Below are 27,796 nucleotides of genomic sequence, written 5' to 3'. Positions count from 1 at the left end.
ACAGGCCTCTCTCTCCTCTGCACTCAACTCCAACACCCCTAGCAGCCCCCCTCCTCTTAAACCACACCTCTCTATGAAACCTGACACCTGCACCTGCCACAACCCAACCCCCCCCATCCCCGCCTGCAAAATACTCCTATCTGATAGCATTCTTCAGTGTGTGTGTGTGAGGCAGAGAACACGGTCACATGTGTTTAGACACATGGCCGCGCTGTAACTCTGTAAGCAGGCCCTGACTTGTGTTTTTGTCACTTGACCAGATTCGCCGTAATCAAGGATAATTTTTCTCGGGAATTCCAACTAAATCCTCGGGGGTGAGATATGAAACATATTAAATTAAGCTTGATTCTTGGAAAAATTTGAGCTTCTTAAAAGTGCACTGAAATATTTGTGGTAAAACATCACCTTATTTAACGAGCCAACAACACTGGAGCTGTGGAATATCAAGGTTGCTCAGTGTCTATGTGTGAAAAACCCCCTTAATATCTAAGAGCCCCCTGTTATATTGGACCCCCTGTATAGTGAATTGGAAAGATAGGGCTTACCTGTCCCTTTGGTGAGCTCCCTCTCCCCCCCACTCTCTCTGTCTTTGGTTTGGTCCTCCTGATCTGTGGTGGTCTCACTGGCAGCCTCCACATCCTCACTCAGCTCTCCTGAAGGGGGAGGAGAGGATGGGATATGTAAATCAGCACTCCATCAGAATTGGTGGAAGCACTTAAAGGGACGGCAGCGTTTTTTTCTATAGGAGCGCACAACAATTACATTCTCTGACAAGCATTTACAAGGTTATGAGACAAAGCAGCCGCTTCTCTCTCCCACCACACAAGCTGGTCCATACAATTACAGAAAATATAAAGAGCAAAAAATAAATAAATAAATAAAAAAATTGCTTTTATATTTTCTATACACATATGTACACACATACAGAAATCGAATAGGCTCAAATATTTATACAATTTGTTACATGTGTGTAAATATATACATATACACACTTGCATTTTTCTGTAATATTATATTTGTACCTCCAAAATGCATTTGCAGAATTACACATTTTATCCTTTTAAGCACATGATTATTTTAATAATGTCTTATATTTTTGATGGCATCATTTTATAGAGATTTCTTTTAAAACGAGCCTCGACTCCACAGTTATAATTCTTCATTTATGCAGGACCATGACACAAATATCTTTATGGCTTCCTCTGTTTAATATGAACATAAAACTACAGCAAACCGCACACATGTGGTAGAGACATACACACATTTTCCACAGCGGCTCCGAGCATGCAGACAGGAAAAATAATTGTGCGAGTTTCAAGAGAGAGGAGAGTTTCTGCGCGTCGCTCTCTCTAGTACCTCTCCCAACGTTCATAATTACAGTCCCTTGCTGCAGTTAGCTGCTGGGCCGTTCACCAATATCGGGCTAAGTTCATTTTTAAAGCCCGATGTAATGCAAAGCACAAAAAAAAATCATAAATATTTAAAACTCAGCCTGCAATTCATTTTATTTTGCCAAGTCAAATGCAGAAATCCCCTGTAACCATCTTAAAAGCCCCCTGCTCAATATATTAGGCCATTTAAAGGCAGCGAACCCCCAACAATGGATCTCCAATAATGCCATGTGTAAGTAACAGAGAGAAGATGCTGAAAAACAGATAATAAAATGGGCATCAATCCTTTTTATTCCCACCTCGTGCCCCCCGAGCACCCCCTTTCCCGGGCTGAGCTTGTTTAAAAGAACCGTGGCTAGCACACACAAACATTGATTTTGCAACAGTAAAGTCCGTGGCAGTCAATAAGCCTTATCAGTTATTACACAAGTCAGCTAATTCTCAGCAAATGTACTTAAATGTTCTTTTGAAAATGCCTCCCCCTGCACTCTACACTCTATCAGGTGGGTTATTGACGTATCGACAGGACAACAACGGCCGCTGAAATATCCTGTTCAAATATTCATCTCCACGCTCAAAGATCGCTATTCCACGACAATATTCGAACCCTTAACTTAAAACAGCTTTTATTGTCCAATAACGTTCCAGCCACTTTAGAAGGCCGCCTGGGACGCGACTTGAATCCGGACCAGCCGCTTCCAAAAGCCGCCCCGCAATCCATTAAAGTTTATTCTCATCAGTGTTCGGTTTCTAGAACTGTTAAAGTACAACCTCAATCCATCATTCTTCAAAAACGCTTTTTTTGGTCTCTGCATGAACACGGAGCGGCGTATTTAATAAACGCCTCCGCCATAACTCTCTCGCTGCGAGTAATACATCAACATCTCTAAACATTTCCATCTTCTTGACTTAATGTGCTACAAGAAACCATTTGTGTGTGAGTGTGAGCGTGTGTGTGTATATCTGGAGCAGTTAAAGCCATTTACATCTGATGGTCTTGTGTGGATTGCTATGTGTAATTCTGCATTTTGTTGCACTGTTTTAATTATTGATGCACCGAGAGGAAACACGACTGGGGCAGACCGTTTGCCAAAGCCTACAATCGCTGTGGTTTCCGCTGTGGCATTCTGGGAGAAAGTAATTACACAAGAAAACACTAGTATACAGAGTCTTCCGTACACTGCAAGGTTATAAAACTACGTGTGCTAATTCACAAGAGTTGTTTTTCAGCATACCGGCAATAACACGTCAGAGGAAAAACAGGCAAATTATTAAATAATAACAGGAGTGCAGATTTGAAGGAGGAGGCAGATAAACAAAACTGTTGTTAATTTCATCTCAGCCTCATGTTTTTTTCTAAAAACAACCACAAAAGCTTCGCAAAGCAAAAAAAACTCTGATTTGCTCAGTGCTTTTTGCATTTGCACCTGTGTGGATGAAGCACCTTGATCGTAGCATGGATTATGCAGTTAGGCCATATTACCCAGAGCCCACACCGATTCTGTGTTTAAAGGACGGCGCGTAAATGGAACAACCGGCTATATATACATTTACAAAATTTCATTCTTTCACAAATGTGACTGTTTCTGTTATGTTCTCCAGGCAACGAGCAATTTCCGTTCTCCATAACCCAACATTACCCAGCAGCGCTGGGCTGAGAAATAAGGCTGGAAAGGCGCACACAAAAAAAATAAATAAATGAAAAAAAAAAAAGGAAAGAAAGCAACATGCACTGCCGTCTAGATAAATCCACCTTCACCAGGCTGGGAATTACTATATGATATGGAGTCAGAAGCAGCCAGATTACAAAATAATCCCCAGGTAGATTTTACACCTCCAGAAGAGCCGCCAGTGTGTCTAATTCCTGCTCTAGCACACTTCCTTCTCTTAATGGAGAGTCGCTTCACGCAACAGCTGCCACCCTAAAATCATCTCTCACCCTTTTCTCATCAACATCTCGCTCCTCCACTGTACGCCGGCCACCCTCCCCCTCGGTAGCACACGGATAGGTAGACATTTAATTCCACCCATGGCCGTGTGTCTAAGAGGCAAATGAATGTGCCTATTCCTCATCTCCGCCACCACCGCAGTACACAATGATTAAACCCGGGCCAGCCATAATTAATGAAAGGTCACAAGTGGCCTTAGAGTAGGCTGCAAATGAAAGGACCCACCCAAATGTAGTCATAGATCTGGCCTGGAAATAGATTAAGAGGAAGCACTCGCAGCTATGGCGAGAGGCCATTTGCTAACCCAAATCCTAAAAATGTAAAGGACAATACCCTGAAGGTTAGGCTTTCTAATTAATCGTCCTCATTAACCCGTCCTCGTACAGTGATATTAAACTTTTGCCTTAATCTAATCACGCCAACTGAATAAGCCCACCGCAGCGTCTGAAATTACAAATCACGTCTGTTCTCTGAGGAAACGCAATCCCACAACATTTCAACAAAGCCAGGCGTGGAGGGATACAGCAAACGGACTTTCATTTTGTACAGAGGCCGTCTCTGGGAAATGTGTGAGGGAACTGCAGATGAAATGTTCAAACACACGGTCCCTCTCAGCGTGCAGTATCTCACACCGACCTATAGGTGTCACCCTATACAAGCAAGGAAGAGAAATTGGCAAGACACACACACACACACACACAGAGCAGATGAAGGCAGAGAGGTTAGAAAGGCACAGACAAATATATACAGAAATGCGGACAGAGAAATATGTGGAGATGACAAAAGCAGATGCTAGACAGGAAGTCCGCGCCAAGCGATGAGACTCAGAAGACAGCGCGATTACCTTCAGATGAGGCCGAGCTGCCTTCCCCCGTTTCCCCAGAAGAACGGTGATTACACACATACTAATCATACTGACAGGCACAAACCGCCAAATAAATAATACATGGTAACCACTGCTCCATCCAGCCTCTCCTACCCAGACCGAAGGGCCGGCGTACGCGTTCGCAACGCAAACCCAACATCCACCTCAACGGAAATCAGCCTGGTGCTCTCGAAAACACGTTTACGTTGAGGAACCGTACCTGAGAAGCTCTTGGGATCCTCTGTAGGTTTAGCATTGGCTCGTGAGGTGAGTCTCCGGCCTGCCTCGCCTCACCCTTCCTCCAGCCAGAGCGCAGCGGAGCGGTGTGAGTCGGTCTCTCTGTGAGCGGCTGCTCTTTCTCATTACTCTCATTAGGATTACTGAAGCACTGGTTATCATTTTAACCAGGTGTCACGCCGCACATCACTGTAAATCTGTGGGGCCACATTTCCCCCTCTTCTTTTTTCCCCCGTCTACCTCTTTCTCCCCCTCTTTTTGCCCCACAACAGACAGCTTCCTTGTCTTTAACGCTGCACTGTTGGATAAAAAAGCAATCTTATTTCACACCTCACAGACTCTATCTCTCTCTCCCTTGCTTGTCCTGTTTTTTTTTTTTTTTTTTTTTTTTTTTTTTTCACGAGATCCCCCTCTGGCCCCCCGCCATCCGCTCCCGCACCCCTTCCCTATATCAAAGCTGTCCTGACTTCGGAGCACGCGGTGTAAAATGAAAGTGACAGAAGGGTTCGGCGGGACAATGGGACATAGGCTCCATGCTGGGGGCTTTCACGCTTTGTCCGCTCCTCATATCAGCACTTCTCCGGCCCCGTCCGTGCCCCTCCCACCCCAAACAGGACCCCCCTCTAAACCACAACACACAAAAAAACACTGCCTCCATCCCAGACCAGCCGCAATTTGTAGACACCATCACTGGATAGGCGAAAAACCTCCTGCCACTGTCCACCAAATGCACTATAATGTGTGAGGAATAATTGATGACTGACCGCTGAATTTTTAAAAAAATTAAAAGCACATCAATGTGGCGGTCCAGAATCAAATATGCTTAAACCACAGTTACCACAGTGTACTGCATGTCTAAATAAGGTGTGTATTTTTTCAGGTTTTTATCCAGAATCATGTTTTAAACATCCTAAGACACATCTATCTATCTATCTATCTATATATATATGTGTGTGTGTGTGTGTGTGTGTGTGTGTGTGTGTGTGTGTGACCCTGGACCTCAAAACCAGTCATAAGTAGCACGGGTATATTTGTAGCAGTAGCAACACAAAATGTCAAAATGATAGATTTTTCTTTTGTTTTTGTCATGTTTCATAAAGATATGTTGTAAATTTCCTACCGTAAATATATCAAAACTTATTTTTTCGTTAGTAATATGCATTGCTAAGAACTTTAGTATATATATATACACTTTAGTATACTTTAGAACTTTAGTATATATTTCACTTGCGTGACAAACATTTAATAATTTGAAAAAAAAAAAAAAAAGAAAAGTTAAAAATAATTTTAAAAAAAAACCACTATAAAGAGACTACTGTTTAATAGAAATGTTCAAAGCTCTTTATGAATGATGAACTTTCAAAATGTTACAATTTGTTCATGGAACCATGGATTCCAATAAAAATCCTTTATTTTTAGAAGTGTAGTTCAGAAAGAACGTTGTGGAGTGAATATGAAACTGTAATGCGGTCAAGACTAAAAACTATTTAATGTCGTTAAGTTATAGAAAAGTAATCAACACCTTGGAATGTCTGTAAACCAATCAGAATCAAGAATGCATTCTAAGCAAACACTCAAAAATACCTTCCTGTCACAGCCACTTCATTACTCTCCATTATTTTTTTAGAAAATAAATGCTGTGGGAAAACAACCATATAATCATAAAACAATTTCCTAACAAAATATTTAAGCTCTTCTCCCAAACTGCTTTTGAAGCAAAACAGTTCACCCACTCAAAACAATGCACGCTGGGTAAACCCCTCCGTCACCATAAACACAGAGCGTGAGTCAGGCAAACGTCAGCGAGACCGACATAGTGCGCATGGTGACCACACTCCCAAACAACAGCAACACCCTCCCTCTCACGCACACCCCAAAACACCAGGATGAAAACAGGACAACCTCGTCTATATCACTCTCATACAAACACACACACACACACTCACCTCCAGCACGAAAAAAGAAAAGCTAAGTACCTCTTTGGTTTGAAGGGCCGTGGCTCTGTATCGGAGCGGGGTTGAGTTATGTGCTAGATTCCTGACCTGCCTTCCAGAAGCCATGGCGTTCGCTCAGCACTGGCCCTGTCGTGACCCCCAAATCTAAATGTGAATGAATACTTTGTGTCTCCATGGGGCTGTGCGCCAGAGGGGGGAGGCGCAGGAGGAGGAGGAGGAAGAGGAGGAGGGTGGGCTAGCTAACAGCTAGCAAACTTTAAACAGCAAGCTGATCACAAACAGAAGGGAAAGCTCACACTGCCTTAGAACAAGAGCTTCATGTCACCCCTCCCCCGTCTTGCTCCGTCTCGCACCCGGCTCTCCATACACCCTCCGAGTCGACCCCACACGCCCTCTGCGCAACACTTAATTTGATCCCCAAGCCTTTCAAAATCACTGGCCATTTCAGTGGACGGCTCACCTACTGACACGGTCCGCAGCGGAAGGAGACGGCTAATCAGGGGAAATCGAATTTACACCGGCACTGTCAAATCCTCCTCTTCTAAACAGACATCATTTTGTTTCAATACCTGATGTGACATCGCATCACAAGCATGACATTTCCAATAGCTTCTGATCTGCGGCTGTCATCATGAGGAAGTGACTTGAAAGTGACACACGTCACACTGCTCACACAAAATTACAGTGAAATGCATAAATAAACAAAAGACAGGTTTACCGTGTTACAGGCTGTTCACACAGGACACGTGTCTGCATTTTGTCCAAGCCATTTTTTAATTGCTTGTCTATGTATGTGTCAGCTGAACACTAATCCAATACAAATCTCTTTGTATTTTCATAGGGTTCACACTTTTTTTTGCCCAAAACATTACCATGACGTGCCAAGTTATGGTTTATTGCTGGATAAGAACTTTTATAATCATTTAGATTCAGATCAAATCGCTCATTTATTATTCAGATCATTTCGGTGTGCAGGTTTGACCAGAACTTATTTAGAACAATTTAGTCACAATCAAACTTCCCTATTGCTTTATAATAATAATGAATAAAAAATAAAATACAATATACTACATCTATGTAATAAATATATCTAATAATAATGAATAAATATATAAACTAATCTTATAATATAATATAATATAATATAATATACATTTCTTAACCAACAATGACCAAAAAATAAATAAATAAAATTAAAAAAAACTTCTAAAGCATAAATTAATCTTATTTAAAATTAATTTCAACATTCAGTAATAAATTATTAGAAGCAAAAGTTGTATCTGTTAATATTATTATTTGGACAGATAAATAAATACTAAGATGTACTAACAGCCATGTTTCTTACAAAAAAGGAATAAAGACAAATAAATACTGACTAACAATTTTTTTGCTCATCGTTAGCAAATGCATTAACTAACATTAACTAATCAGACCTTACTGTAAATTGTTACTATATTAACTATAGGAATTTTGGTAAAACTTTACATAAGGTGTCATTAGTTAACATTAGTTTATGTATTAACTAACATGAACGAACAATGAACAATACATTTATTACACTATATTTATTTATTAATCTTTGTTAATGTTAGTTAATAAAATACAGTCATTCATCGTTTGTTCATGTTAGTTCACAGCACATTAACTAATGTAAAAACACATCCTGTGATTTTAATGACTTAATAAATACTGAAATTAAAATTAGGATTAATAAATGCTGCAGAAGTATTGTTCATTCTTAGTTAATGTTAACTAATGTAGTTAAGTAATGAACCTTTTTGTAAAGTGTTACCGGAATTTTTATGACTTTTGAAATTTTTATTATTTTAAAATTCTACATTTACTTCCAGGGTTTTTTTTTATGACCATTAATAACCCTGATTTTTAAAGATTTTAAAAATCTAAATTTTAACCAATTATAAATACGTAGAATGACACTATACAATCAAAACATGAACTATTTCTCAAGCTCTCAACTAAATGTACAAAAACTACTGTGGCAATGGTACAATCATGGCATCAAATGATAATACCACAGGGATTGTTGGTCTTCACAATGTATGTGATTTCAGGTTTTACCATCCTTGTGGGGACATTTGTGCACACAAACACACACAGGAGCCATTAGGCAGTGTTTGACAGCAGTCTCTCAAACACAAAACACATTAACAGCAGAGCAGAGCAGCGCGCTGTGCTTTTTTCTGCCCTGCACTCTGTGAGGTTGAAAGGGCCGTGTGGACGTTGCTCTCTTGCGCCTGGAGACATTTTCCTGCACAAAGGAGAGGACGGGCTGTCAGAGCGTCCCTCAACTGCCACAGCGCACACTACTGGCCTACTGCTCTCATTCTAACATCACCTACCTTTTCCCTCCTCATCTTCGTCTCATACTACACTGCGTTCTGTTACTTTGAGACAGGAGGAAAAGGAGGAGGAAAGTCAAGAAGGGCAATCACATACAGTCTGATATATTCACCAGTGGCTCGGAAAATGCGATGGTACAGTTGTGACAGGCGAGCGGATACCCCCCTCCCATTAAGGGCAGGGGCTTGACGGCGCTCTGAATATGTATAACCCGGAAAAAAAGGTATTGATTTTTCATTTGGTAAAAAGGGACATAAAAATCATATAACCTGAAACTGTCACAGCTCTTCTGTTCATAGCTCATCTCTCCTCATGTACAGCTCTGGCCACAAACTCCATTTAATTACCAGGTGGACACACAGAAACACACACAGATACACCGCATTTGTAACGGCATTAAATGTGATATTGGACTTGTTCAATCACATTTGATATGGAAATGCATGTTTGAATGTGCTAATCTACAAACAGCAATTTTTCCTAAACACAATTCAGATGTCATTATATCACATTTCCCTATTGTGAGAACACAATACACTCGCTGCTTTTCATATTCCATGCAAATGTTCCCTATTAAGGTGAATGCTATGCATCAACCACCATGCTCGGCATCCTACCAGGAAAAGTTTGACCGTGGACTTGCGGAGGTCTAGGAAGGTTTGTCCAATGTTTGTGTAAGCCAGAGCCTGTCCATTAACAGCTACTTATCTGTTTACGTCTCTCTTTAGACTGCTCTGCCTGGTACAGTGGGACGTCTGAGAAAGATCTCCGCCTGTCGATATATTGAGCGTGGCATTTGCATATCTTTGTAGTGCATCCATCTGCCTGTGGATCACTCTGTAGAGGTATTAGCTCAGAAAATCAATGCGGTCTGAACGTACGCACGTATGTATGTAGCGCCCACCTTGGCGCGCGGTCGTTACGGCGTACGCATGTTGCCGCTCACGGCTCCTGTGTGGATAATGCAACACAAGTCTGTGTGCTTCAAAAAAACAGACATTAAGAAAACACCAACTCAAACGGGCCGGCATCCCGCCATAGGTGGGCTCCGTCTGCATCGAGGCGTTCTGTAGGAAACGTGTGTCCTGCAATTGAAGACCCCGTGTAGCACCACCCGCTTGTTTATGTCAGCGGACCAGGAGATAAAACAGAATTTTTAAGGCTTATGAATACCAGATGACTTAATCAATTTTATTTAAGAAATATAAGAGCGGGGTTCATATTGATGTGTTTGAGCCCTGGGAATCCACTGCACCCTCGCAGCTGTGAGAGGTGTGATTTCAATGCTGTTTTTCGCCTTCACGAACCACGATGGTGAATCACTTAGTACGCATGCATACACACGTTCTGAAGTGAAGCGAGTTGCTGGGCATTATTATAAGGAGAAGAGCTTCCCGTGTGTAGTGTTCATAAGTAAAATCGGGTTGTGTTTGGAATAGCATACTAGCATGTTAGTTTTATTTTCTTCTGCAGTGTGTATTACGTGTACGGTGGATGCTAAGCTAACCCTGATAGCACACACACATCACGGAGACGTCTATTTGACGTCTACAATTACATCTCAGAGATGTATTTTTTGGAGTGTTTGCTCATCTGCAATATGTCTATCAGATGTCAAATGGGCACAATCTATTAGATGTCTTTAAGATGATTTAGAATGTACGTAAAACTGACATCTTACAGATGTCTGTCACATGTTTGTACACAGCAGATGCTTTCCAGATCAAGTGATCTTTAACAGACATCTTGCAGACGTATGTGTGCTATCTGGGAATTTGTTAGCCATAGTTGTTATCTGATAAAATATGCGACAGTTTAAATTAACTGGAAGGAATATCGACCATGATTTTTCCACTCCTTCTTGACTAGTTACTCAACCAGACGGTCAAGTTGTTTTTGTGTATACTAATTTTTACACAGAAATGAATTCAAATACCCTTTTTCCCCTCCCAGAGTTGCCCAGTGACAATATTGTAGCATTATACTGTTTTAAAACCATTTTTGCAAATAGTAAGCAGGACTGTGCAACAGTATTGATGGATACACAGATGTAGCATGCAGTATGTGTACTGTGGATGGTATGCTATTTTTTTGGCCATGGAATACACTGTAAAAAACAAAACAAACAAAAAAACAAAAACTAAAAATCATTTGTTACCCCGCTGCCTTAAAATTTGGAGTTTAGTCAACTCAAAAAAGTTTAATCAACTTGAAATGTTAAGCTGTACCAAGTCACAACTTAGATATTTGAGTTGACTAAACTAAAAATTTGTTTTGTTAAACTTAAAAGCTGGGCTTGTTACCTAGCTCCCTTGAAATTTTAAGTTGAATCAACTCAAATACATAAGTTGTCACTTAGTACAACTTAACATTTCAAGTTTACTTAATTATTTTAAGTTGTTTGAACTTAAAATTTTTAAAGGCAGCCAGGTTACAAATTATTTTATTTGACTCAACACTATCTGCCAAAATATACAACAGTTCATACTAAGCAGGATCCTCTTATCTAACTATATATTTCCAGTGAGACAAATAAACTGAACGTAATATCCACCATGACTTGTTTTTACTTGTTTTGTTGTTTTTGTTCACTCATTTTTACAAAGAAATGAATTAATAAATGTCATGTGAAAACACCGCAACATTCTACTTTTTCCACATACTATTTTTGAAAAATAGTAGGCGGAATGCTGGGCAGCATGCGGTAAACAGTGCACCAGTATTCCATTCGGAACACAGCCAGGCAGAGGCAGAGGCAGAGGCAGTGGTGTGGACACACAGAAAAGCTTCCCCCTGCACACACACACCGGATCGCTGCAGTTCCACCCCCGGTGGCAGCTAATAGCAATCCGCTACAGAAATCCAATCGCTATGTCGTGCAGGCACTTAAAACAAGCTCAGTACCGCCACCAGTTATTGAAAAAAAAAGGAAATACGGTTTATCCGTCCCACTTTCGGGCCATTTTCTAATACAAATCAAACACTTGCTGCTCCCTTCCTCCATTTGTCTTTCTTTCTGGGCCTCTTTGCATAACCCATCCATTACGTTCACATGAAATATGAAAAGGCAATATCCTCTCTGTGTTTGTACTGAAGCGTAATGCGATTGTGTTGTCATTTATAGGAAATAATCGCAAACCTCTCTTTCATTTTCCAGTTCAAATAACCATGAAAAATTAGCCCGCAATGTCAGGAGGGACAACAAAGGAAAGCACGCAGACTATCGCTTCACCACTGCGCTTGACATTTCTCCTTAATAGGAAAATGTCTGGTTGTTTCTATCTTGCTTTTTTTCGTTACAAATAAAGCCTTTTCTCTTTCTTAATTAAAAAGTTCTGCACTTTGATCTGGAGAATCTCGCCTTGCTCACTCTCTTTAGTGACAAAGAGGCGTTCGGGTCGACCCAGCGTGAAGTAATTGAGCAGGGGGGTCATCCCGAACCCCTGTTACTCGCCCTCCGCCGCACACACAGCCCGCCTCGGTAGTAGCTACGAGACGGCATCTAATGGCCACTAGCGAGGACTATTGTTGCCATACTGGGGTCTGGATCTCTGCGCCTAGCGTCCTGCAGCCGGGATAAATAATTCAGCAGCCATCAGACGCAACCACCAGCCTGGCCTCTGATCTCAGTTCAGCTGATGGTCACATATCTAATAGGGGACCTTTAAGGAAGCCAGCAGATCTCGGATCAGCGGTGAACCGCGGCTCTTTTCGTGCCACGAGACGTCCAGACACTGCGGGACTGCACTGTCTCGAATGTGCCTATTTACAGTGAGAAACAAACTAGTGGTAATTGGATTGCTATCCGTGAAAGCTCCATAATGACGCTTAATAGACATGCATTGTTTTTCTGCAGTAATTATGCACAACATGATCGGCCCCATCTCCATTTTCTGATGTAATTACTATAGATATGTTTATCCGGCTGACAATTAATATTTGCGTGTGTGTTTTTTGCATGAGTATATGCCCTAGTATATGTATCCGTTCTGACAGGCCAACTAAAACGCTGTACTTCAGAGCTCACGCCAAATGAAAGGAAACGCTCATTTTTTCATAATTAAAGTCGCACTACATTCTCATTACAGGCTTGCAGAGCACATTTTCATCTAGGAAATGATGTGGTGAAAAGTGTAAATAGCAAAATGAAAATTTACAGTGCTTAAGAGAATCTAGGACTCTTTCCGTAACAGAAACGACGTTTATGTTAAAAATAGCGACCTGCGGCAGACAAACATTAGCCGAATATTAGGCCAGCCTGTGGTCCTTAAAGGGACCGCTCGCTTAAAGGCTCGATTGAAAATACTACACGAATAAATAAAACCAATGGAATATGAAATAAAACAGTAGAATTACTGCAGTATCATTAAGCAGGCGATTGTTTTGATTTCAATACACCACAGCAGTCAAAATTCATCAAATGTACTGGTGGGCGAAGATAATTTTTGTCACGTCGAGACAAATGAGGTGCCCAAGGAAGCGGAATGCGAACATGACATAACGCCGCTCAAAAGTATCTCTCCTTCCTCTTGTCAGTTTATTTATTTATTATTTCTGTGATTGCAAATTTACATATTTCTAAAGGAGGATTATAGTTTGTGATGCATATAATGAGATTTCCCCTCAAAAAGCTAATGAAAAAAGACTCATCTTATGCAATTAGCCGGGGCTTATTTATTCTCCTCCTGTAATGTATTAATTCATTATCGCATAATTCGGGCATTATTTATTTATTTGATTACACGCACACCTTAAAGCCTTAATTACAATAGAAACTGGGGAGGTCGAGGAAAAGAGGCGACGCACCGACTCAGCTATCAGTCGATCTAGTTATCCATTTAATCTCGAGAGTATATCCATCCAATCTCTTATCAGCAGCCTCTAATCTCAGTCTAATCAGTTTACCAATTTGCTGTATGGCGACTGGCTCACTGGAAAGAAAGGACTCAAAAACATTCTTCGAAAAAGATTTGGCGCCAAAATATGTCATTTCCATCATTTCCTTTCGACTCCACTCACCCCTAACTCTATCTAGCTTTACTTCAGCCCTAATGACGGGCAGAGGCAACAGTTCCACGGTCAGTTTGGTTGTATTCAGCTCCACTAGCGTGGGTCACATATGTCAAGTGAGCACACTTCATTTCTTTTCGATTTTCTCTCGCACACCGTTTACGCTTTTAACTACAGCCGCACGGCACCCGGGACTTCACTTTAAGCTGAGCCCTGGGACCGTCCGTGCTTTTACAGATATATTTACAGTTGTAATTTTCTCCCAGAGTGTCTCTGTTTTGCCTTCCGGTCCGCCAAGGCCACTTCCTCCCACAGCTGAAAGTGCAGCCCTTCACCCTTGAACGTACATATTACTCGGCTTCATTCAGAACAAGATTTTAGCTAGCCATGAGATTTCGGCTTCATCTGACACGTGTGACGAGTCAGTTTGAACGGACAAGGGCACGCGGTGCGGTGTGAAGTTTGAGCGCTGTGTTGTGACGGGCTCCTGGAGAGGGGAACAGAAATGATTACAGTCACTCCTGTTACTCAGCGAGTTATCTTTGGCTCAGGGAAAGAGAAGGAAAAGACTAGAGTTTTCTGTGAATGATTGCACTAACCTTGTTCGAACATGTATCAGCTTGCCTTAAAATAACAAGGAATAAAAACCTTTTTATTTACTTATTATATATAAAGTCAAGAGCTAAAATCAACAGCTACCTGTTGTTTACATGTCCTTTAAACCAAATTAATTTCTATAAAATGTATTAATAACTGATGTTTAATATTAAAATAAATTTTCAAATCATTAAATGTATTATCATGAAAATATGCCTTAGATTCAGAATTAGGAATATGCATGTATGCATAGCTAAAATTCTACATTTAAATATTGAACTGAAAGCATAATTCTTGAAAATGAAATTTTCATTAAATTATTTGTAGTTTTGTCCATAACTGGGCTGAACATAAACTTCTTGTCCACATCTGACAAAAATGGGCAGTAAAAAATGCCTGCTAAATGTAAAACCTATTTTAGATTTAAGATGGGCCAAATGTGGGCCAAAAAAAAAGTTGTTGATGTAAATTGCAAGTATGTGTGGTTTACGTGGATAAGGAGGACCAATGAAAAAATGGTGGCTGATGGGCTCATCAGCCAGACAAGCTAAATATTCTTATTAATTTATGCAGTGTGAGAGGAATGCTTGGCCATGCAATTAGTATTACTTTCCAACTTTCAGAGGAAACTGTAAGGCTAATGGTCTCAGGATCAACTCAGCAGCATTTTGTGGAATGAAAGGTTAGCCTGTGTGTGTGTGTGTGTGTGTGTGTGTGTGTGTCTGTGTCTGTGTCTTCTTTGTGCTGACTTTGCAGGGCGAAAGAGAAAGAGAGAGAGAGAGAGCCTGCTTGTCACTGGTCTCTCTTGGGCAAGCACGGGATTAACTATTATTCTGCTCCTTTGAGACCACCGTTGCACCTAAATTGGTTCCAAGGTTTTCCACCAATCCCTCCACCAAATTCTGCAATCGCGCGCCAGCGCTGCAACTTCCTGCTTTTATTTACAGAGCTCCTGTTATTGCTGTTTTTATTGTTGCTGTTGATGTCGTCCCCGCTGTGGAGGCTTGGAGCGGAAGACTTCTCTCTCTAATTAGCCAGAGGTCTGTCTCATTGAAATGAGGGAGCAGGTAGCTCACATTAATTATTCATCCCACAGGTAAACATTGGGGCGGCCATGCCTGATGAGTGGACTGAAAAGATGAGCTGGGTGAAGCCACTAACTAATACAGGCCTCTCCCCCGGGGGCCGCTGGGAGGAAAATAAACAGAGTGCATTAGACGCTGAAGAATCCTTTGCACTTTTTTAGTTGAAACAAAACAACGCCGCTTCTAATACCACTAGGAGCAATGAGGTATTAGAACGGGACAGTTGCCTAAGCGCGAGTTTCACGGCGGGCCGACTTAGGCTTAGCCTGCCTCCGCTTTCAAATTAAGCCCAAATTGCACATTCATTCTGCTTCCCTTTATCCAGAACCAGATACAAGCGGAAGCCTCATCCCAGATCCTCTGCTTTTTTTCTTTTCCCTCTCTGTCTGAGCTCCAGTAAAAACAGCCTCGCATGGCTCCAGCCAGGACTGGCGGCCTCATGAGAAAGCTGTGATAAGAATTCATTTCTCCCAATTATGTGCTCTTGTCCACTGCTTCAGTTCATCAGTTCAGTGCAGCCAAGTCAATGAAAGGGCTTGTAATGAAGCAATCAGATGCAGCCTGGCTCCCAGGGCCCCGGCCTCGGCTCCAGGCTTCCGAGCAGGCCAGGCCGTCCAGCGGGGGGAGTCGGTGCTCGCGCGAACCGTCAACGGCTTTAGAACAACTGCTTATAAAATGGGACAAGATCAGTCTGATCTCACTTCCGGGCTCTCTGAGATAGTGTCGTTAAGATAAACGTCCCGTCAAAAGGTTTCTTCTTCTGGTTTTCGCAGGTCCCTCATTTAATATAAAAACTTTTATCCATTTTAAACTCCACTAGGCAAAAATCATTATCATTTACAAAAGTAATGGCATGAGTTACGTGCTGTTACGTGTATGAGCAACGGTAATGGTGATAAGTGTCTTAGCGGCTAAACTGCACTTTGAATTGATAGCGGGGCCATCACCTGTGGCAGTGTGTTGTGTTAGAAAGGTTTAGAGAAGAAACTATATCCAGCCAAACTTTCTCTTTCTTCTTTTCACAGCTAACTCTCACCCTCTCCCTTTCTCATTTATTTGCCCTCTCCCCTCTCAACCTCTTCTGCTCTGTCCCCGTCCAACATGTGGAAAGCATTACAGGGAGTCGGGGAGAGGAATGCATGTGTTGAATCATAATCTGGACCTTAAAGTGCTGGATTCTGTTTTCCTTTGTCTCGTAATGCTGTGAATGTTCTACCAAAATTAAAACGAGGCCCATTTGATCCATCTCATATCATGCTCGACTCCTCAAAAGGGAGAGGAAGTCAAGGTTACCAAGCTATCGCAGATGTACTCATAATTTGCTTTCTGTAGGTTCACGGTTCAACTGCAGGGCAGAAAACAAGGTCAATGTGTCCTCCTAAAACAACACTCAGTGCTGTTCAGCTGGGGTTTTGGGGCCATAACAAGTGTAACACTTCAAGTAAAGCAACAAAGACAGCTTTTTCCTTGAAAAGTCAACCTGAAACACCATTCGCAATGCATTTTACTTTTGCAATGTGAGTAGTTTTGCTTGGACCTTTAAAACATTTCTTCAGCTCTCCCATAGAATTAGGAACTAACTGAGACTGGTACTAAATCATGCTGAAATCTACAGAAAAAAAAAAAAGAACTCTGGCAATGGCCTCAAATGTTTGGCCTCAGGAATGGCTGACACGTCTCTCATACCTCCTTTTTTCTCTCCATCTGTCTGTAGCAGCCTGTTCTAGGTTTGGAAGCCGAATCCTTGGTTGGATTCCACCTGACAAGAGCGGCTCTACAAGCGCCAGTCATTAACCTCCAGAGCAGGCAGCTGCCATGTGATGTAGTGTGCTCACCCAGCTGCAGAAGGGCCCTATTGATCCTGCGCATACTTGGTGCCTTCCTGGATGTTTATAATCAATATGCAAATGGCCTGCGGCATTGATTCAATATTAATTTTCAATTAGAGTATCCTCCGGGGGTCTGCTAGGGTCAATACACAACCATTCAGAGTGCAGGCTCGAGCAAGTTGCAAGAATTGACATTCCTCCACCACCGAGACACCTTACTTACTGTTTATTTGGTCTGCCCCGCTGTAAGCACCAATTAGGAGTATAGGTTTCAGTCTAAGAGATGGATGGAGCGCCCGCCTCTCTTGTTCCTGTCTCTCCTGCTACCTTTCGAATGCTGCTTTTTTACTTTTTTCAGTCAATCCCATAGGAAAATCAGATCTCTTTGATTGAATAGTTTGTCTTAGACACTAATGAGAATAAATGCGAAGCAAATGGAGATGTTTGCTTTAGTTTATTGCACGTCTCCTTTAAAGAGGTGACTCAAAACCTTTTTGACACAATATTCAAATTCAAAGATTTTTCCAGTATTTCTTCTGTAATTATGACAAAGCTGCTTGTTTTCAAACTTGTTTCTTGATATGTTGAATTAAACAATATGGTTACTATAATTAAAATATAATATATGAAATTAATTAATCATCATTCATTTTGTGACTCCGGAAGTGGTGTTCTATTACCAAATTTTTTTGTCATCCATTAAAAGCGATAGTTATTTCACTTTACATCTGGATTTTTTTTATTTTTGGTATTTTAATTTTGGTATTTTATTATATGTGTAATAATTTATTAATTTAAATAATTTTTTAAGTCATCTTGCATCTTGCATCATCTAAACTATATAACAATCTCTCAACAACATTGTTTCCTGTAAGGATTTTAGAAGTTGCAGAACACTAAGAACTCCATTAGGTCTCTTGAGCTATGAAAGAGCAACCTCCGGGCAATAAAACTGTCCTCTGGGATGTTTACACATCTTAATTCCCTGCGTACGCCTTCAGATGTATTAGTGAATGTACCATTTCATACTGTATCTTTGTGATCTGCTGGCAGCCTGGCAAGAGTCCCCACTTCCTGTCCCCTGACACTACAGAAAACATGCAAAGCATAACACGTTTTACACCCCTCGCATAATCTCTCACGCAAAAACAAATACATAATTAAGGATGACCTCCATAATTTATGAAACACAATGAGACATACACACAACCCGTTGCCGTGCCAGCTCTCACATTCACTTAAAGTGCATAAATTCATTACAAGCCCTTGGGAGGCAGAACCATAATGGCAAATAAACCAAGATTACCATCATTTCTGCGAGCTGTCCTTTCCTTCCAAATTCAGTCTCCTTTCCTGTCCCTTTTTCTCGGTGAGATTTACAATGTCCCACCTTATCTACAATATCTATTCCTGTGGTAATAACCTTTTCGTGGATTAAAAGAAGAAAAAGAAGAAGAAGAAGAAAAAAAAACTTACTTTTGCTACATCAGTCAAGAAGGGCAGGGGGGAGGGGAGGGAAAAATGTCCTTTGTTAAAATGGTGTAGCCTGATAAGTGAGGTAATGGATTCCAGGCAGGACCGGTCCTGCTCTTCAATGTGAAAACAATAGTATTGATTTATAAGCGTGTTGTGTTTCCTGTACAGACCGGGTGTCTATCAGAGGCCCTTTGATTGAGTGTTCGGGATTGTCACTCTGTCTACACAGCTGCTGTGAAAAAAAAAAAGAGGGGGAAAGAGAGGTTGCTGGCAAAATACCTCCACAATAGGCAGGTGAGCCATGATGTCATAGGAGTGGAACGAGATTCGCGTTTAGCTCTGTAACCCGATACCTGTGCGTAAGAAACACACGTCCCTTTTAAAAGCAGAACGCTGCAGTGTGAACATTTACTAGAGCTGATATCAGACTTCAGCAATGTGTCATTGCATGACACTGATCATGCGTGTAGTTGTAGGACTTGTTTTAAACTTGCTAATTGTGCGGAAGTGAGTACACAACTTAACAATTTTGATGTTCTACTTTTATCACAGCTAATGTTTCATATATAAGTGGTCATATATTTAGATGTACATGGTTTGGACACTACCATGATGGTGATGTCGTGGTTATTTTTTTTAGGTACCATGGATCTGCACTGCTGTTGAATCTACAGTACCACGGTAAAAAAATATAGTAATATAAATAATAAAACTTGGTTATAAAACACTTTAAGTTGTCCGTAATACAGAGTAATTACCTAATTAAGTGCTTAGTTGTAGCCATTGTACTTACATGAAACAAAATGTACTTACCATGTAACTAAGTTACGGAACAGCCTGTAATTACAGTTTGTAATTATGTAGATGTAATAGGCAGCTACTGTTACACATATGTAACAGACTGAGTCTGTTACACAGCTTGTACACTTAAGTACAATCTTGATACACTTTATTTTAAGTAGCTTATACCTGTGTAATATTCTGTAATTGTAATGTAATTAGAAAGGTATTACATGTATTTAAGCTGTGTGGTGGTGGGTTAAATCAAACTAAGGTACAGCTGGATAAGGTGTATCGTACAGATACACATGAAGTACACTTAAGTACAATCTTGATACACTTTATTTTAATTACGTTGTATAAAGTGTGCAACACATATGTAACGGTCTTTTGGTTACATATGTAGCTGTGTAACAGACTCGGTCCGTTACATATGTGTAACAGTAGCTGTCTTTTACATCTACATAATTACAAACGGTAACTACAGGCTGTTCCATAACTTAGTTACATGGTAAGTACATTTTATTTCATGTAAGTAGTACTACTAATTACTTAATTAGGTAATTCTTCTGTATTATGACACCTTAAAATAAAGTGTTACCTAAAACTTACCTAAAATAATAAGTGTTACCTAAAATGTTCAGTCTGAACAGAATGTGATGTAATGAAATAGTTTGTGTACTGCAAAATACTAAGACAAAATATAGACGATACATCTATTTATCTATTTTTCATCTATTTTTCTTTACTGGTTGGATGCCAAAAAAAAAGAAAAAAGAAACCGTTTCATGGACAAATGACTCTAATGAGCCAGCTGAATTAGCTGATTTAACTTCAGATGATTAAAAGAATAATATTGTTTACTATACTCTTGGAGAAAAAAAATCTAAAAATTGTACCTTTGGAGCAGAACAGCTTGTGCCCTTAAGGGGACATCTTTGTACCTTATTTACCCCTAAAAGGCTCATAGCAGTACATTACAACTCTAAGTAATAATATATAACTTTTAGGGACTAACCCCTAAAGGTACAATTTTTGCACTTTTTTTCTGACAGAGTATGCAATGAGTAAAATACTATTGTTAATATTGTAGTTACACAGTACTATGGTTTACATTAAAGTAAAAATGACACCATTGCTTCCACAATGATACGGACACAGAACATTATAAGGGTGATCTGCAAGTCGGCTTAGAACAGGGCAGCGGGCAATAGGAAAAGAGATAAAATGGACAGGACCTCTTTCTGTTCTTACCAGCAAATGCAGTAGCTGCTCTAATTGGTTTAGGGCTAACATTAATTACCACATTGCTCATTAATGGATGAAGCCTTTATTGGTTCCATTGATCAGCAGGACTTGTTAGCCATCATCCTAAGCAATGGTGGATGTAACAAGCTTACATATTGGCATATCAATTAATGCAATCAATTCCTGCCGAGCAGCTGCCATTCCTCCCTCTCTGGGCCCGGCACTCGCTCCCTCTCATCCCCATCATTCCTTCGGACAGGCCAGACAACAGCCTGATGTCATCCAGGAATTAACCGAGAGATTCCTTCATTTCTGCTTAAGAGGAAATGCTGGCTTGCTTGGCTTAGACAGGAAGCAGAAGTAGAGAGAGATAGGACACGTGCAGGTGGATATAAATAGGTAAATAAAAAAAAGCAAGTTGGCCATCCCAGACCAGACCCTAGTGTTATTCCACAAGTCAGTCTAAACTAATTTTAGTGCCAACAACAGACAGTCAAGATGACTTGCACAAAAGGGGTGGAAATTTAGTCTTTTTTTAATTTATTTTTCCCCCCCTGCTGGTTTGAGCTGATTTTTTTCTTTTTAGTTAATGAATATTTGTATTAATTATTTAATTATCAGTAAACACGTTCAAAGCCTAATGATTATTTTTCTACAACCAGTGTAGTACTTCCAGAAAAAACAGGCAGACACAGCGACATCTGGGCAGACAGACGGCACTAAAAACGGAAATAGCAATGGGAAATTCTAACCACTATTTCAAGACTTGTTGGAATGTTCAGTAGGATTACCTATAACCTTTACAATGTCAAGAGGCACATCTGAGCAAGATCATCCTTACCGCTGTTAAACATGTGCTACATTCAGTCCTAGAGCCGTTCCTTTCCAAACTTCTTTCTTTCTTTTTCTAATTGAGATCAATGCTGCTTTTTAAGACACATTGATTAGCACTTAAAATCCTCTCTCTATCACCGAGGGTTCTACAGGGAATGCAGATGTTAAATATTACAGCAGCATGTTGAGCTAAAACACAATGTTCTTGGAGAAAAACAAGGGTAGAGGACAAAGGAAAAACAGCTGATGATAGGCAGACATGCATCGCGATAAAATGAAGGGATTTAATGGCAGGTGTGCAGCACTTCATTTGCCTAATAACAAATCATTTGGATGGCGAGAATGCAGAGCGTTATATCACCTGCAAAGGACCTTTTTCAGGACAAAACCTTGCTGGTATTGCAATGGCAGTTGCTCGGCTGGCGCATGGCATCTCGGAAGTAGACGATTTGAAAATTGTTAATAGATAAAGCCAAGATATTTAAGGCCAGGATATATTATATTATATTATATTATATTATATTATATTATATTATATTATATTATATATGTGACCCTGGACCACAAAACATAAGTAGAACAGGTATATTTGTAGCAATAGAAAATAATTTTTTCTTTTATGCCAAAAATCATTAGGATATTAAATAAAGATCATGTTCCATGAAGATACTTTGTAAATTTCCTACCGTAAATATATCAAAATTTAATTTTTGATTAGTAATATGCATTGCTAAGAACTTCTTTTTGACAACTTTGAAGGCGATTTTCTCAGTATTTTTATTTTTTTGCACCCTCAGATTCCAAATTTTCATATAGTTATATCACGGCCAAATATTGCCCTATGCTAACAATCCATACATCAGTCTCAAAAGCTTATTTATTCAGCTTTCAGAAGAACGTATAAATCTCAATTTAAAAAAAAATGACCCTTATGGCTGGTTTTGTGGTCCAGGGTCACATATGTCCTAATATATACATATATTATATTATTCCTTCCATTTCTTTTTCCAAGCCACTTGAAGTATATGTGGAACACTGGTCAAATGTTGCGCATCAAATGAGGTTGTCCTGAGAAGATGGGGAATCCAAACTCCCCTAGAGTCCCATTAAAAGCGAGACTCGTTTTGCTGGAGTTCATCTGCCCGAGCGGCTCATTCACTTCTAAATGACTCAACTGGCACATTTCTCCGCACAGCCATGACAGCCCGACCCAGAGCACACCGTCCCAGAGGCATCTTCCCAATATGCTCCCTTCCCTTTAACTCAGACTACACATATCAGAGACTACAAACAACATTCCTGAAAAGCATATTTTAAACTTGAATAAGGGCTAGCACAAAGGTTAGTTGCATTCGCACACAGCCAGGCTTCCAGAGACATTTTGACATTAGACAAGGGCACTGTCGAAGCAGAGGCGGCTCAGATGTGCACATTAGCAGAAGAAGCGACTGCGAAGGGAAGATCAAGGTCAGAGGAATGAGCGATGCAAAGGGAAAGGCTGGATTCAGAATAGTTTGCCTACGAAAGCATATGCGCACAGGCACTTCAGCGGGGCACCCAGTCACTCGCACGATCCGTGTCCTTCAGGCAGCTCCCCCAGACTCCGTCCCCTGGGCGACACGTAAGTGGGCTGAGCAATTAACAATTTCATGCCGATTGCCTGAAGCATGCTTTTCTATACCATAAAGATAATAGCATGAAGGGCGCCACGTTCCCCCCCTCACAGTCTAGACCCCCACCCCCCCATCCACCCCTTCCAATCCCTACCCATAATTCCCGACCGCCTCCAATCCTGCAGTCCCGTGTGATGCACTTTCCCCATTCATTGAGTCCTGAGCGTGCTGCCTGCTGGCTTCATTACAGACACTCTACACTCAGACAGCACATTTAAGAAAAATATAGAAAGGACTCCCTGAAGAGTAAACAGGTATGATTATTAAAGGATGTGAAAAAACGGGGGGAAAAAGATGAGATTCTCAGTCTCCCACTGGCTTCGGGTGATTTGAAAGTCTAATTTGGCCGCAACACAACAGGCATACAGGTTGTACAAAACAAACCGCCTCAGTTCCCGTGATGCACTGAGCATGCTCTGTGCGGAGGGGTGGTGACAGACCCATCATCCGCTGCCATTGGAGGCCGTCTGCATGACAGCTTGCGACGGCAGAAACTGTGCTAACCGCTGATTCTGATCAACCTCTCCGCAATATCCCACGTACGAGATGCACATCAAAGTGTAGCCGAGACAAGAGGCAGAAAGCTAACTGTACTCTTGTGGTATCGTCTGGCTGCAAAGTGACGATAAAACGGGTGCATCCAAAACGCATCTCGGGGGTTTCAAAAACTGCTAAACATGTACACGCATGTCTGGACTGAGTCGTTAAAATAAACATCAATATAGAGGTGATTTTCAAAGAGTCGCCCGTAATGTTGTGAGCCGTTCAGAGTGACGGGTCTAAATAAGGACGTGGCAAAAGATAAACACTACATACCAACCCACGCACAGCGGGCACTGCTAATGAACACACAAACCCTTTCCCAGACAGTTCACGTGCCCCAAACACTCATTTCAGACTAAAATCACTAATGATATTTCTGTGTTAATGACTGCCTGTTTTTAAAGCAGCAGCTGCTCGGCTCATACTGGCAATTGGAGGATTTATTTATCGATTGTTTAATGTTATGACCAGAAAAGGGAAATTAATGAACTTGAGACACAGATGAAAATCAAAACAGTGCGAGTGAACATTAAACAAGAAAAAAGAGAGAGATTGATTTCTTGCTATTTCACACTGAATGGATACATTTCCTTCATGGTATACAGTGTCTACTTGCCCTTGGTTGTTGTTTCTTTTCTCTTCTCCTCCCAATTAGATCTGCCAGTAAAAGGTAATAAGGAAAATAAATTCAAGAATTGATTAAAATATAATAATAAATGCTTGATTGCATTTTGCACTGATAGAGTGCAAGTCCCCGATCCTCTTCAGTATTCAAATGACTGCATTAGAAACGCTCCCAGGAGTGATGAGGGAATTGGGGAAGGAATCGTGTTAGGACGGACCGGTGGTGATGGAAGCCTGCCGGATGCATATTGCACAAAAAAGTTGCAAGAGCTTACAGAAAACGGCAAGCTCCCATCCGATTTGCTGACTTTACACTATTTCAGGGAGCTAGGGCACATTAAAAGGCATCACATTTGGTCACTTTACCTGTCAAATAACTGCATCCTGTGAAAATAAGGTGCAATTTAGATCTAGACTTCATGCCTCATTCATTCAAAGCATCGGGATGTTACTTTGCATCCTCAGGTGATCATGGCTTTGAAAGGGAAGAATTACAAAAGGATCCTGCATTGATGCACGCAACGCACCCCCTCCCGTCTTGTTTCTCGCTGCCCCCCCATTCCACCCCACCACACCATCTAAATTGCAGTCACAACCCCCAGCTCGTAGGGGATGATAATTGCAGACGGCCAATAAATTACTACTGCCTCCACATCAATTATAAGCATCACGTCTGGCAATGAGGAAAATGAGATCTTGTGACAAATTTCATGAGGCTTGGCTGCCCAGCAGCCTTTCTTAACATGCTACAGATAGCAATCCCTTATCTAGCCTCTGTAATGGGGAGCTACGGATAGAGAGATGGAACAGCAGCCATTTAATTAAAAAGCTGGGTGGTGGTGGTGGTGTGTTGGGGTGGGGGGGTTGTGTAATTCATTGTAGGGGCCCAGGAAGAAGACAAAGGCTTTGTCTCCAATACATATTTTGCTGTGCGTTGCCAGTCATCAGGGACCGCGCTTTTGCCGGCATTCGTTTGATAGCCATTCAGAGCATTTTTTTTTTCCTCCCTTCTCGGTCCATTCCATTTCCCCCCCTCCAATCCCTTTACCTCTCCCACCTCCTCCCTTCCCCTCTTTTTTATGCTGTTATTTCCCAGGGGACCACTGAGGTGCTTGTTCCACCAGGGCTGGTGCAACTCATTTGAGAGGGGCATTTTTTTTTTCAGTACGAATGACTGCAGAGAGCGAGCAGACAGACAGTGGCACTGAATGAAATGGCCCCGGCACCTAATTGCGTTCCCACCTGGGAAGCGCGGGCTTCGGCGGCGGCGGCTTCGGCGGGAGGAATAGGGAAAGGGACCTGATGAGGATTTATGGAGGACAGGGAGACGGCAAAATAAAACACCAAAAGGAATGGACCCCTAAATCTTATTCCCCGCCGCAATATTCATTGCTGTTGCAATCGGGTGCGCTGATAGAGCGTTGCAAAAACGACCGCTGCGTTCAAATTATAGCTGCACTCTCTACTAATATTTAACATCATTAGAAAATCATTAGAAAACCATCATAAAACCTGGGATTATGACTAGAGCATTAAACACAATGATTATTCAGGGTGTTCCTTTTCCCCGCTTTTCCCTCGGAAATGAGATTTCGCTCTCCACGCCTGTGCAGGAGAAAGTAAGAGTATTTCTCATAATTACTACAACATTTGAAAAACATTGGCCCGCATAAATTACTATACCATTATATGATTGTTTTTCATTCCCCCAAAGCAAAGTTCTTAAAGATGGGCTTTTCAGAGAATGACAGCTGCGAGCGGCATTAATGCAATTTCACCATGAGCGTAAGAGGGCTAATTCAGATATTGCCCACTGCCTCCGCTGTTGAATGGCCGTTGTCATTAATATGTTGTTTCTCATTGCGTTAAACCGGACGCACAAATGGCCACGCAGCGACTCTCCATATATTCCACAGAATTACCTTTCAGCAGTAGGGTGATTACGGTATTCGCTGTGCCGTAATGCAGCTATCTTTCCCTAAAAGAACGCATTTGATGAAAACTAATCGGAAACGACATTATCAGACACAACTTGCATTTCTTCCTTTTAATTGCATACATATTCCGCAGCTATTGCCTTCAAATCATTCGTTTTCGCTACTCATGTTGGGCAAACTCCAGCAGGATATCGCCGAGTATGTGTGTGTGTACGGGCATTATCAGTAGCCGTAATCAGTCCAGAGGGAGAGGGCATGTAATGGAGGTTTCCCCAGAGGAGATGAAAGCCGCAGGGCTGAGTGGGTTCACAGGCCTGGGGTCTCTCTCAGCTTCTCAGGCAGGCGGGCCGCTTTTCAGGAGCTCAGTTCACAGAGCTTCCCGCTGAGGAGCAGGCTGATGAAGCTCTTTCCTGCCTTGTCATGTTGTGCAAAGGTACTGACCCCTTGACCCTGTCCTAAAAAGCCCTCCTGGCCAGACTGGGGGGGGTGGGCCTCGCAGCGTTTGTTGGGGAGCATATCCATGTCTTTGCGGAATTAATCTGCGGACAGACAATGGGCGCACAGCAGTGGCATGGTTTAACGCCCCACGACAGTCTATAGTAACAGCCGATTGCATCATAAACGAACACACAGTTCCAGGCAGCTCTGAATGCATGCGGGTCCATACACAAGTCAATCATAGGACCTGCATTTTACAATCGCATCCATCGCAACCTTACTTATTCATGTGAGGTGGATACCGATGGTTGGAAAAGGTCCTTTCCTTTGGACATAGAGGGGGAGTTTGGGGCAGGAAATTCTCTTCAGGCAGAAGAAAAAACAGGAGGTTAAAATAAGAGCAATCCTTGTCAAGGCTTTGAGAGTAATTCAACTGACACTGATGAGAATCAATGCTCCTTTGAATGCATTACTTGGCAGAAACAGGCCTTTTGTCCCTTAAACCCAGCCAGCGAAAAATGATGCCCTTCGAACAATGGGGGGAGAGGTGAAAATATAAAGAGTGAGAGACAGGGAGAGAGAGAGAGTGAGAGAGAGAGGTCCTCCCTCCATTCCCTTTCACTGAGCCAAATGGATTCCGAGCACTTATGCATTAATCAATCAATATCTCTCACTGTACATCAACGGCGCAACCAAGTTATGAATGACCTTTCCGACAAAAAAAGGACACTTTAATGTGCACAAGACTACATGTAGCTGAGTAACTTTGGCCCATTTTTTATCACGCATGATTACACCTGCACAAGGCACAGGGCCATTAATAGTGCACTAAATATGAGAAGGTTAGTCATTTTTCAATTAGCACAAAAGAAGAGGGCAAGGGGCAAATCTGCGAGAGAGATGGGGGATGTCATTCTTTGGACATCAATCTGTCATTCAGTGTGGACCAGAGCGAATGGACTAA

The 27,796-nt window shown here is 41.4% G+C and overlaps 1 protein-coding gene across 2 annotated transcripts in view; it reads right to left on the bottom strand.

The window, feature by feature from the left end:
• The window catches only part of zfhx3b (zinc finger homeobox 3b), a 365,216-nt gene that overhangs the window by 25,344 nt on the left and 312,076 nt on the right, over nucleotides 1-27,796 (bottom strand). For both annotated transcript variants that reach the window (XM_051115453.1, XM_051115452.1), the window contains one exon: nucleotides 546-653. In XM_051115453.1, the coding sequence (XP_050971410.1) occupies nucleotides 546-653 (108 nt within the window). The remainder of the gene's footprint in view (nucleotides 1-545; nucleotides 654-27,796) is intronic.

This window comes from Labeo rohita, chromosome 7, assembly GCF_022985175.1.
Source record: "Labeo rohita strain BAU-BD-2019 chromosome 7, IGBB_LRoh.1.0, whole genome shotgun sequence".
Taxonomy (NCBI): domain Eukaryota; kingdom Metazoa; phylum Chordata; class Actinopteri; order Cypriniformes; family Cyprinidae; genus Labeo; species Labeo rohita.
The sequence above is the reverse complement of the archived record's forward strand: the minus strand, read 5'-3'. Positions and strand labels throughout refer to the sequence as shown.